We start from the raw sequence: 13110 nt of genomic DNA, 5'->3' as shown, positions 1-13110 counted from the left end.
GCATAGATACACACACACACACAGAGTTCATGCCCTTTCCCAAAACCTTTCCCTGATCTCGAAGATATGTTCTTGGTCTATATGAGCAGGGCACCTAATTTTCCACTTTAGAAAGCAAAAACAACATTTGTATACAATACAAATGATCTCTGTCTGCAGCCTGCAGTGCTAGGCTGCAGACAGAGATTTTGGTTCCAGCATAAGATTATCATGGGAATTCACAGGAAAGGGGCTTTCACTTGGGAATTGTTGCACCCCATTACCCTGGAGGAGAGAAAGGAGTCTCTTAAAATTGAGGTTCGTGTCGTTTTCAGCGTTAAGGAAGAATGATGGCAATTCCAATAAGCAAGCTCCAGTCCTAGAGCACATGATACTGGGCCAGTTTACTCCGGAGTTCATTCCACTGTCTTCAACAGAGCTTTTTCTAAATGTGCATAAAATTGCAGGTTTCTAGTCCTGTAGGGCAGCGTGCAGCAGGACTTGGAACTAAAGCCAATTTATTTAAAAAATCAAATTTTCTAGAGAGAAAGGCGAACTGTCCATTTTTTAAAACTAGAAAAAAACCCTAGATTTTTTTTTATCACAAGCTAACGGTTTAGTGGGGGAGAGCCACAGTAAACTTAGCATTTTCTATTATGGCACCACAGCATGAACTGGTAACATAACATGCAGGGAAATATTAGCCTAATAGGTAGCAAGGAATGGAAAGAGAACCTTTGGTACTTTTCTGTCTTGGCGGAGAGCGGAGCAGTGCCCCTGATGGGCCCTTCCCTTGCAGCCGCTCGTGCTCGTTGCTGGCAGCGCGGCTCCAACTCCTTCCTCCCTCGTAGCGTGCAGCGTTGGTTCCTACTGCTGCTGTCTGGCCATGGCCCAACAAGCGAGTGACTGACAACCAGGCAGGCAGGCACACCGCATGCACAGTTGCTGGGGATGGTGGCCATGGCAGTGGCTGATGCTGTAATGGAGGGGAGTGTTCGGAGGGCCCCCCGCCCCCAGCGGTGGAGGACCGGGCAAGATCCCTGAGGCCCGGTCGTAAGAGAACCTCTGCCCTTCTGCACCCCTGGGTCCAGCTTTCTCAAGAGTATCGGAACATAGGGCACTGCTTTATACCATTGTTCTGTCTGTTTCAGCATTGTCTATGCTGACTAGCAGCAGCTCGCTTCTCCCAGGTTTCAGGCAGGAGATGCCAGGGATTGGACCTGGAACCTTCTACATGCAAAGCAGATGCTCTCTCACTACGTTATGGCCTTATCTCCCATCACATTTTGCTCTGGGCTGTAACTTGCCTAGGGAGCAAGAGGTTGCCAGTTCGAATCCCCGCTGATATGTTTCCCAGACTATGGGAAACACCTATATCGGGCAACAGCGATTTTGGAAGATGCTGAAAGGCATCATCTCATGCTGCGCGGGAGATGGCATTGGTCAACCCTTCCTGTATTCTACCAAAGAAAGCCACAGGGCTCTGTGGGTGCCAGGAGTCGAGACCGACTCGACGGCACAACTTAACCTCTCTGTAGCCCTGGCTGGATCTGCTAGCATTTCAGCTTCTAACAGCCATGGAAGGATTGGGAGCAGCAGCCCTGGCCTCTTTTGCACCTGGTGACCCTATTTGTGCTTATTTATGCATCACTTTTCATACACTGAAAGGTGACACGTTCAAGCAACACTTTTCCTTCATTGCAGAGCAGAAATGAACAGCAGGAGAGTGATGCGGACGCTGGAGAACCTGGCCCGGTTGCATCATACTTGCAGACAGCTGTGCTCTCTGGCTTACAGGAAAGCCCACAAGACACAGTGGAAGCCTGTCCTGTCATCTGCCTACCCCATGTGCCCGGTTCAGCTCCACCCTCTACTCTGGCAGCAAGACACCAGCTCACAATGCCGGCTTTTAACTACCAAGGAGGTAATTAACCGCTACTTTAGTCTTGCTTCCAAGAACCCCTGTGGTGGGCATGAAATGAAAGACAGCTCTTGTCTGGAGAGGGATTTTTCCAGTGGATTTGTAAAATGACGATTAAGGCAAAGGAGATGTTGTGTGCCAGAATTCTGAAACTCTCTGAACAAATTCAGTTGCACTTTGCCCAGTTAAAACATGTAGCCCATTATGAAGCCACAAACCCGAAAGAGAAACCAATTGGAAACATGATGGGAGAAGATAATTTGGCCCAGCAGAATGTTTTGTTTTGTCTCACCCAAATGTTTTGAACTTGGGAGTAAGTAATGAAACTTACTTTTCATTCTGCTCCCTGCACCTCTCCTCTTACCAAGCATCAGCCATGTGTTTGGAGCGAGAGAAGCAAATCCTTGCGTGCAGCTGCTTGTGAGAATCTGCAGGCTGAGATGAAGGAATATGAGAATGTTTTAGCAAGAGCCCTCTTTCCTGGCTTCAGTCCCACTCACCCAGTCTAGGGTGGGGAGCGGGGTGAGTAATTGGGGCTGGTATTGATGACAAGAGCTGGCAGTGCCTTATAACTGCCCCTGCATGCGACTCTCCAAGCTAACCTGAGGATGGCTGTCTGTTGTTATGCTACAATTCCCATCGTTCCCAGCCACAATTGCTATTAGCCAAGGATAGTGGGAATTGCATTCCAATAACAACAGCACACCAGCCATCAGGTGTGCAGAATGGGAAAAGGTGCAGAAGAGGGCAACCAAGATGAATAGGGGCCTGGAGCACACTCTTTATGAGGCAAGGCTACAGCATCAGGGGCTCTTTCGTTTGGAAAAGGGGCAACTATGTACGGGGAGACATGATCGAGCTGTATAAAAGTATGCATGGAGTGGCGAGAGTGGACAGAGAGAAATTTCTCATGCACACAACACTAGAACCAGGGGCCATCCTATGAAACTGAAGGTTGGGAAATTTAGGACCGACAAAAGGAAGTACTTTTTTTACCCAGCACATAATTAATCTATGGAATTCTCTGATGACCATTAGCTTGGATGGCTTTAAAAGGGGCTTAGACAAATTCATGGAGGACAGGTCTATCAATGGCTACTAGTCTGGTGGCTGTAGGTTTCCTCCAGCCTAAGAGGCAAGATGTCTCTAAATATAAGGTGCAGGTGAGCAGCAGCAGGAGAGAGTGCGTGCCCTCCCACTTGCAGCTAATAATACTAGTAACTAATAATATTTTTAACGTAACGATGTGCTAGCAATTGACCTTGGCCCCTGCATGCCAAGTTGTGGCTGATTCTGGCCTGTTAGGGCGTTTGAGTTGTGCAGCCCTGGTCTACCCAGACTGCTAGCAGCTCTGCAGAGTTTCAGGTTCTTTTCCCAGAGGCATCTGTGTGAAACAGGATGCTAGACCAGATAGGCCTTGGGCCTGATCCAGCAGGGCTGTTCTTATGTTGGCCACACCTGGTCTCATGCCCCAGAACCTTCTCTGCCTGGAAGCATAGGAAGCTGCCTTCTACCGAGTTGGACCCTTGGTCCATCTAGCTCAGTACTGTCTACCCAGACTGACAATGGCTCTTCCAAGGTTGCCGGCAGGAGTCTCTCTCAGCCCGATCTTGGAGATGCCAGGAGGGAACTTGGAATCTTCTGCATGCAAGCAGGCAGGTGCTCTTCCCAGAATGGCCCCATTCCCCTCAGGGAATATCCTTACAGCTTGTGTCTCATGCTGTCTCCCCCGCCCCCCCACACTGTAGCCTGCTACATAATTTTGCAATCCCAGGTGTTAATGCACTTACCACATTAAGATCTCATAAATCTACATGGATTTGTATAAGGGTCTTCTGTAAAACGTTATTAAATGTTGACAGTGTCAGGCATTTTAAAACTGTATCAAGCGAAGAGTCCTAGTCATCGGTTACATAAGATTAGCTGTCAGACCATTGCTCCATATAGCTCAGTACTGTCTACCCCAGGCCTGCACAACATAAGGCCCGAGGGCCGGATCCAGCTCGCAGAGACTATTTTACTGGCCCCCAGATAGGAATATCTTGCAGCAACACAGGAGCTTTAAACTGCCTTGTAACGCCATCCTATGCATGTTCACTCGAAAATATATCCCACAGTGTACCCAGCAGCAAGACTTATTTCCCAGTAAGCATGCCTAGGATTGCAGCCTGAAAGCAACAGTGATTTAGGAAGAGGAGAGGACATGATGTCTGTTTGGGGCTGGCATGCACTCCAGGGGCCCCACCGACTGACCAGGGATAGGGCCTATTTTCTGGCCACTATCCTTAATTAAAATTGTGGGTCTCTGGATGAGGAGAAAAGATCCACAAGTAACTAATAATATTTTCAACGTAATGATGCCCTAGCAATTGACCTTGGCCCCTGCATGCCAAGTTGTGGCTGATTCTGGCCTGTTAGGGCGTTTGAGTTGTGCAGCCCTGGTCTACCCAGACTGCTAGCAGCTCTGCAGAGGTTCTTTTCCCAGCCCTACCTGGGGATGCTGCCAGGGATTGAACCTGGGACCTTCTGTGGGCAAAGCCGATGCTCTTCCATTGAGCTAGGGTCCTTTCCCAGACATATGGTTAACTTCTTGTTGTAGAGAAAGAAATCGGGCAAGGAGAAACTGCGACCAATACAGCCGAAGAAGGAGAAGCAGGAGGTTTTGATCAGGCCCAGGATGACTGTGGAAGATCTTGCCAAGGCCATGCATAAAGACGTAGGTGAGCTGGTTCTTTGGCTGAATGAGGCATTGCATGGACAAAGAGAGTCCTCAGTTGCGGTTGATTCCAGCAGGCTTCCGCTTGGGGCTTTGTGCTGCAGCTCAGTGTATGAAATCTAAGAGGGAATTCAGAGCATCTATGTAAACTGCTCTGAAAATATTTGTTGACAAGCGGTGTATAACAGTAGTACCGGTAGTAGTCGCTTCTAAAGTGACGCCTGGGGGATAGCCGAGAAGAGCTGGGCAGTAAGGTGGAAGGGTGTAAATGCTTCAGATAAATCAGAAGGGGACAGAGTAGAACCAGATAGTTAGAGACTCAATGTACGGGTGCTTATTTGCCAATGCCGGAAGCCAAGATGAGCCAAGATGTGTGAGCTGGAGTGATTGGTTGCGAATGAAAACAGATATAGTGGGTGTAGGAGACATGGTGGAACAGTGAGAACCAATGGAATTTGGTTGTTCCGGGATGTAAACTCTATAGAAAGGAAAGGGAGGGACTAATTGGGGGTGGAGTAAAACTGTATGTTGAAGGGATAGAATCCAACAAGTTAGAAAACCTAGGAAGAGTTTCCTCCACAGAAACCCTGTGGGTGACAATACAAGACCTGAAAGGAAATGTGCTACTGGGGACGTGCTATCGCCCCCTGGATCAAAACGCTGACAGTGACTGGGAGTTGCAGAAGGAAATCAGGGAGGCATCAAAGAGAGACAGAGCTGTAATAATGGGTGACTTCAATTGCCCATAATCAGACTGGGTAAATTCACATTCAAGTAATGACCAAGAGGCCAAATTTTAGATACGCTGAATGACTGTGCCCTAGAACAGTTGGTTATGGAACCAGCCATAGAGAAGGCGACCTTGGACTTACTCCTGCGGGGTGGCCAGGACCTGGTGTGAGCTGTCCGTGTTGTGGAACCTTTAGGGAGCAGTGACCATAGTGTGATCAGATTCAGCATATATGCAAGGAGAGAATTGCCAAGGAAGTCCAGCACAGATGTGTTGGACTACTGAAGAGGAAATGGGTCAAAAATGAGTTTGGTGATAAGAAAACTGAAGGGGAAATCAACGGGGCTTGGAGGTTTCAGCTAGGAATCTCATGCCTTGAGGCTGGGACCTGGCCCAGCATGCTTCCTGCATGCAGCTGTGGGTACTCAGGTTTTGAAGCTGCCTTCAGGCACAGAAAGGAACAGATCTTCAGCATCAAGACCCAATTGGCAGGCAGTAGGAAGCCTCAGGACTGGCCAGGCTGGCTATAAATACTAGGAGCCTGTTCTTCTGGCTCTCATTTGATTCTCAGACTCCAGTTCTCTGCTTTTAGCCTCCGGCAATTGACCTTGGGGACCCTGAGTTGCGCAGCTCTAGATTTGGACATAGTTACTCTAGCCATTGGCCTGACTGTGGCAGCATCGCTCAAGATGTCGTGTGTGCCTGCTCACCTTGTGTCCAGGCAGGCTTTGGGCTTTGAAGATAGTTGTGCATCGAGTGCTCGCTCCAACCATCGTGCAATGCAGCAACTTAAGCTTGTGCTATTATTGCCTCATCAGCATGGTGTAGCGGTTAGAGTGCTGGACTAGGACCGGAGAGACCCGAGTTCAAATCCCCATTCAGCCATGAGACTTGCTGGGTGACTCTGGGCCAGTCACTTCTCTCTCAGCCTGACCTACTTCACAGAGTTGTTGTGAGGAGAAACCTAAGTGTGTAATACACCACTCTGGGCTCCTTGGAGGAAGAGCGGGATATAAATGTAAAATAATAATACTGCCTGCCTGCCTGCCTGCCTGCCTGCCTGCCTGCCAGGATTCACTAGCCTGCTTTGTTCCACTCTCTAGAAAAGTGTGCTACTGAAAATGCAGACTTCTGCCACCCCCTAGGGAGGGGCTGTCAATCAGTTTCTGAGCATGTCAAAAGAGGATGGTCTCAACTTTGGTGTTTCCACCTTGAAATATCCCAGGTTGCAGGACTGGGGAAGCACCTCTGCCTAGACTTTGGAAAACAGCTGCAAGTCAGAGTAGGTAGTCTTTGGATCAGTAGTCTGATCCAGAGTGAATCAGCTCCTTATATTGGCATCCTCAGAGATGCTTTGCGTTTGATCTAGAGGCAGGGGGAGACTCTCTCACATTTTCTTTCCATACTTTCCAACATAGGAAGCTGCCATATACTGAGTCAGACCATAGGTCCATCTCACTCAGTATTGACTTCACAGACTGGCAGTGGCTTCTTCAAGGTTGCAAGCAGGAATTTCTCTCAGCCCTATCTTGGAGATGCTGCCAGGGAGGGAACTTGGAACCTAGATGCTCTTCCCAGAGCGGCTCCATCCCCTGAGGGGAATCTCTTACAGTGCTCACACTTCTAGTCTCCCCTTTGTATGCAACCAGGGTGGATCCTGCTTAGCTTAAGGGGACAAGTCATGCTTGCTACCACAAGACAAGTTATCCCCCCTCTTCTTGGGTCTTGCACAAAAGTGGAAGAAACATAAGAAGCTGCCTTCTGCTGAGTCCAACCAATGGTCCATCTTGCTCAGCATTGTCTACACTGACTGGCAGCGGCTTCTCCAAGGTTTCAGGCAGGAGACTTCCCCAGCCCTACCTGGAGATGCTGCCAGGGACTGAACCTGAGACCTTCTGCATGCAAAGCAGATGCTCCTCCACTGAGCTACGGCCCCATCCTATGTAATGAAAATCCTTCGTGGTATTTTCCTAGCGTGCCCTTTGAGTCAGTTGCCCTCTCAGTTTCCCATCCCAGGGGGAGAGAGACTCTGCCTGATATCTGCTGACTCGGCTGTTCTGCAGCAGGGCTCATGTTGCTCATTAGCCCCTCTAATTGTTTCAATATTTCCTGCTTTTCCCATACTGCAAAGGCCTGCGAAGGAAATTTATACAAGATGCCTTTCATCCTCTGGAGCGTTCCTCTGCCATCTGCTTCCGATGAGCTTGAGCTACTTTCATCTGAGAAAAGTTTGAGTTAAAGAAGTTTGCTGTAAAATTGGTCCCAGTTGGAAGTTTTATTTTGAAGCGGGCGGGAGGAATCCTTTGTTGAAATTCTTTAGTTGGCCTCGTTTAGATTTTCTTCACCACATGTAATATATTTAACAAAGATGGTGATGATAACGACAACGAAATACATGATCCCAGCAAAGTAGCAAGGTCTGAATCCTATTATCTCTGAGGAGGTGATGGTGGCAGCTATGGATGGGCCCCATCCATAGAGCACAGTCTGTGTGACAGATAATCTACGGGAGGAGAGCTGGTCTTGTGGTAGCAATCATGAATTGTCCCCTTTGTTAAGCATGGTCCACCCTGGTTTGCATTCCAATGGGAGATTTACATGTGAGCGCTGTAAGATATTCCCCTCAGGGGATGGGGCCATAATGTGCCTGGGGATGATAGTAGTTGTAGTTCCAGCTGGAGGGCCAAGTTTGCCAGAGGGCCAAGTTTGTCTACCCCTGCTCCAGAGGGAGGAGAGGGAGGGGCTGTAGATAGACTTTGCAGCTAGTGGATAGTAACAATATCAGCCCCGGGGAGGGTTACCCAAACTGGTTTTTGTTTCTGTGACCAGATCATATATACGAAGCCCTGCTAAACACAGACATTGACTTAGACTCACTGGAACCAGATTCAGTCTTGGAGGAAGCATGGATCAAGGACATTGTTAAAAAATCCGGCATGAAGTACCAGTGGGCCATTTTGAAAGAAGAAAAGGCCAAAGTAAATAAAGATGCTGTAAAGAGGTAATGTCTCTGGCTTGCTGGGTTTACATACGTCCTGTTTGGTTTCTGCCACTGTTTCTCCTTGTCACGACTTACATTTCACATCCAGGTTGTTCAGTGTGCATTTCTCGATATTGAACACTGACATTTTTTTTTGCTCCAATTATTTCTGTGCGATTCATTTGCTCGGATGTCCAGTCTTGTAAAGAAATACACAGGAGTTATTAGGCTGTAATTACTTTTACTGTCCTGCTTGATCACGTAAATTTATCGATGTTGGGCATTAGTGGTAGGTTGATGGCCTGAAAGACTATGAATGTATGTATGCATGCATGTATGTATGTATATGTGTGGTAGAAATAAAAGCAGTGATGTGTGTGTGTGTGCGCGCGTGTGTGTGTTTATGTAAGCTGGGGTTATCGAACTGGGGTCCCCAGATGTTGTTGGACTATAATTCCCATCATCCCCAGTCACAATGGCCTTGGCCATTGTGGCCAGGAATGATGGGAATTGTAGTCCAACAACATCTGGGGATATGTTTGAGACCCCCCTGTTGAAATAGGGATCCTTCTGGATAGAAATCAAATAAACAAAATATCTTGCTAAATCCCTGTAAGTGTTATTCCCATTTTGCTGAGACTGGGAGATGAGCTTGCCTAACCTAAGGCCACCTAGCAAACTTGTGGCTGACATGAGATTTAAAATGGCTACCCCATTCCCTTTTATTCATCACACTTCTGTCCCAGACTTACTCCAAGAAGTTCAGTGTGGTGCACTTTCATCCTCGCAACAATTCTGTAAGGCAGGTTAAAAGGTAAAGTGTGCCGTCAAATGGATTTCGACTCCTGGCGCCCACAGAGCCCTGTGGTTGTCTTTGGTAGAATACAGGACATGACACAGTGGCGCAGCGGGGAAAATGCTTGACTAACAAGCAGAAGGTTGCCGGTTCGAATCCCTGCTGGTATGTTTCCCAGACTATGGGAAACACCTGTATCGGACAGCAGCGATATAAGAAGATGCTAAAAGGCATCATCTCATACTGCATGGGAGGAGGCAATGGCAAACCTCTCCTGTATTCTACCAGAGACAACGACAGGGCTCTGGGTCGCCACGCGTCAACACCGACTCGACGGCACACTTTACCTTTTAAGGTAAATATAGACCTTCCCTGGAAAGAGGGCACTATGTGTCATGGAGCCATAAGTTCATGCTTCCTTCCCCCTGTCCTGTAGAAAGAACCCATCTTGTCTGGACTCTGCAGCACAGAGCTCTGGCTTGTGGCTAATGAGCACATGCCGAGATCAGGGATGCTCAGGAATATTCAGGAAGCCATTGAAGAGGAGAATGTTAAGGGTTTCTCTCGTTTGCTAACCAAATGTGCTACTACTCATTGCAGGCCGCCCGCAGATCCAGCTTTATTAACCCCAAGGCCACCGGTTGTCACTATCCTGGGTCACGTTGACCACGGGAAAACAACGCTCCTTGACAGCCTGCGGAAAACGCAAGTGGCGGCCATGGAGGCAGGAGGCATCACCCAACACATTGGAGCCTTTCTTGGTATGAATTGTTGGCGTCACTTAAAAGTAGGCTTGCTGACATCTTGTTTGTTTTGTTATTTATTAGTTGCATTTCTGTCCCACTCTTCCTCCAAGAGCAGTGTACATGGTTATGTCTGCAATCCTTTGAGACAGGTTAGGTTGAGAGATAAATGACTGGCCCAGAGTCACCCTGTGAGTTTCGTGACTGAATGGGGATTTGCAATCAGGTCTCCTTGTTCGTATTCTAACCATTTTACCAAGAGTGTTTTTCATTGTACTGGAGCAGGCTTGCTCAACTTAGGACACCCCCCCAGCTGTTTTTGGACTACAACTCCCATAATCCCCAGCCACAGTGGCCAATAGCCAGGGGTTATGGGAGATGAAGTCCAATGTTGGGCTACATCTGATGGAGGGCCACCAGAGTTGAGCAGCGTTGCACTAGAGCACTGATTCTCAAACTTGGGTCCTCAGGTGTTATTCGACTTCAGCTCCCATAATCCCCAACCAAAGGCCACTGAGGCTGGGGATTATGGGAGTTGAAGTCCAATAAGACCTGAGGACCCAAGTTTGAGAATCCCTGCACTAGAGGGAGGGGTTATTTTTGCCAGTTTCCTCCCCTGTCCCTCTAAAGCCAGCTGTACTGCACAAAATATGTCCCTGAGAGCCCCACAACTCTTGGATATATTTTCAGAAGGCACAGGTGGCTGGGGAGGGAGGGTGGATCATTGAAAATTGCCCCTCCCTTCCATGCATGACCAAAAAACAAAAATTAAAAAAAATCTTTTCTGTGTGTAGCATTGGTCCAAATGCCAGCCACTAAGTCTAGCACTCTTCTTTAAATGCAACATTTTATTTTGGCTGTTGCTTGTCATTTGTAAAGCACTTAGTGTTACACTAGGCACCGCCCCACTCCTATTGAGCTGATGCAGGAGAGTTGACTAAGAGACGGAGCTATGAATCGAGAAGACCCTGGTTCAGATTCACCTCTGCCGTGAACTCTGTCCCCATCCCAGCTCTCTCAAAGAGATAATAATACTGGTTTGCCTTACAGCAGGGGTTCTCAAACTTGGATCTCCAGATGATGTTGGACGACCACTCCCATCACCTTTTGTTCATTGTGGCTGGGGATAATGGGAGTTGTAGTCCAACAACATCTGGAGACCCAAGTTTGAGAACCTTTGCCTTACAGAACTGTTGTAAAGATTCCAGCAAGCTGATGCATGCAGAACCCTTTGAACACACTAAAACAGTCTATCTGTGCTGCTTATTAATATTATTATTTTTGTTTACACAGTCAGACAGGTGTTATTGACTGGTTTGTTTTATCCAGACATCAAGTCCTTCCCAAGGACCTGGGATGCCAGAATTTTATTATCAATGTTGTTGCTGTTATTATTATAGATATCGTCACAGAATATAGGCGGTTCCCAGTAATATATTATTATTATTATTATTAATAAATAAAATATTAGGAAGACCTATCAAGATGGTATTGAAAGAGATTTTCAGCTGAGATGTTGTCAACTGAGTATTGGGTTTGCGTGTGGTTGGCCCAAGATGTTTTGGTCGCGGAGGCAGAAAACCCAAAAGGCCTTCTGCCTCTACGAATGGGGCAAAATCCACCAAGAGTCTCTCCCGCCCAAACCTCTGGCTCTTGCACGACTCCATTTCAGTGGGGTTTGTGCAGGACAACCTCCGGGTCAGTCATGTCCCATGAGCTAGATAGAGGAGAGCTGGTCTAGGAGAGGAGAGCTGGTCTTGTGGAAGCAAGCATGACTTGTCCCCATAGCTAAGCAGGGTCTGCCCTGGTTGCATCTGAATGGGAGACCTGATGTGTGAGCACTGCAAGATATTCCCCTCAGGGGATGGAGCCACTCTGGGAAGAGCAGAAGGTTTCAAGTTCCCTCCCTGGCTTCTCCAAGATAGGGCTGAGGGAGATTCCTGCCTGCAACCTTGGAGAAGCCACTGCCAGTCTGTGAAGACAATACTGACCTAGATAGACCAATGTTCTGACACAGTATATGGCAATTTCCTATGTTCCTGTGTTCCTAACTCCCTGTCTTCCCCTCTGTTGTCCTTGGTGGCACCTCAGATGAGCTCCCTGAGGCAGGCATCCCACCTTGCCTGATAGTAAGGCCTGAGACTGAAATCCTTGCTCATCCATGAACCTCTCTAGGCCATGAGCAAGTCACTACTTCGCAACCCATCCTGATTTTGATAGGGCTCTGCCTGGCAACAACTCTGAATCTTGGGGTTCAGCAGCTGACCCTGCTGTAGATTCTGCAGCATGGGAATAAAGACAGGCCTTCTCTGTTGCTGCCATGAGACTCTGGAATGTGCTCCTTGCTGAAAGAAGAGCCTCCCATCTCTGACAACTTTTTTAAAAGTCTTTAAAGACTTGTTTTTTCACCCAAGCTTTTTAACTTGACTTTGGTTTTAAATTGTTTATAAGGTTTTCATTTTTAATTTGTTATATGTTGTAAACCACCTACAGATGGAAGTTTGGGGTGGTCTACAAATTTGATAAATAAATAAAATAAGACATCAGACGAATATGTATATACTGCTTTTCAAGAATTCCCATAGTGGTTTTCATAGATATAAATTTAGACAGATAGATAGATAGATAAATAGATAGATAGTTAGATAGATAGGCTCCCTGTCCCCAAAGGGCTCACAATCTAAAAAACAAACACAAGATAGACACCAGTTAACAACCACTGGAGGCATGCTGTGCTGGGGATGGATAGGGCCAGTTGTTCTCCCCCTGCTAAATAAAGAGAATCGCCACTTTAAAAAGCATTAAGGTGCAAGACTTCAAAGAAAGCTTTATTCTAACAGAGGGCATACTGCAGAACTTTGAGTGCAGCAAAGAGATACTTTAATTTGAGTCTATTTTCAGCAAATGTAAATATTAGGGATGGGAGTTCAGCTTTATGAGTCGTTGCTACCTTTACAGAATCCGTCACCTCTGCAGACTGTTCTGTGAAATGGTTCAAGGAGCTCAGAATCCTCCTTCCAAGGGATGCTGTTTATGATGTCTTCATTTTTTTCACCAACAGTACATTTGCCTTCTGGGGAAAAGATAACTTTTCTGGACACTCCTGGCCATGCTGCATTTTCATCCATGAGGGCAAGAGGAACGTACGTCACTGATATAGTCATATTGGTGGTAGCCGCAGAAGATGGAGTAATGAAACAGACTGTGGAGTCTATTCAGCATGCTAAAAATGCCAAAGGTACAGC

General features: G+C 47.2%; 1 protein-coding gene across 12 annotated transcripts in view; it reads left to right on the top strand.

The window, feature by feature from the left end:
• The window catches only part of MTIF2 (mitochondrial translational initiation factor 2), a 42071-nt gene that overhangs the window by 16784 nt on the left and 12177 nt on the right, over positions 1-13110 (top strand). For 5 of the 12 annotated variants that reach the window (XM_053246029.1, XM_053246068.1, XM_053246039.1 and 2 more), the window contains 5 exons: positions 1684-1903; positions 4500-4620; positions 8176-8347; positions 9723-9883; positions 12927-13103. In XM_053246029.1, coding sequence (XP_053102004.1) covers positions 1691-1903; positions 4500-4620; positions 8176-8347; positions 9723-9883; positions 12927-13103 — 844 coding nt within the window. In that variant the 5' untranslated portion in view covers positions 1684-1690. Of the gene's footprint in view, positions 1-954; positions 1600-1683; positions 1904-4499; positions 4621-8175; positions 8348-9722; positions 9884-12926; positions 13104-13110 lie in introns of those variants that run through there. The other 7 variants (XM_053246011.1, XM_053246078.1, XM_053246058.1 and 4 more) reach the window with 4 other exon arrangements.

This window comes from Hemicordylus capensis, chromosome 1, assembly GCF_027244095.1.
Source record: "Hemicordylus capensis ecotype Gifberg chromosome 1, rHemCap1.1.pri, whole genome shotgun sequence".
Classification (NCBI taxonomy): domain Eukaryota; kingdom Metazoa; phylum Chordata; class Lepidosauria; order Squamata; family Cordylidae; genus Hemicordylus; species Hemicordylus capensis.
This window is presented reverse-complemented; position numbering and strand designations above follow the sequence as displayed.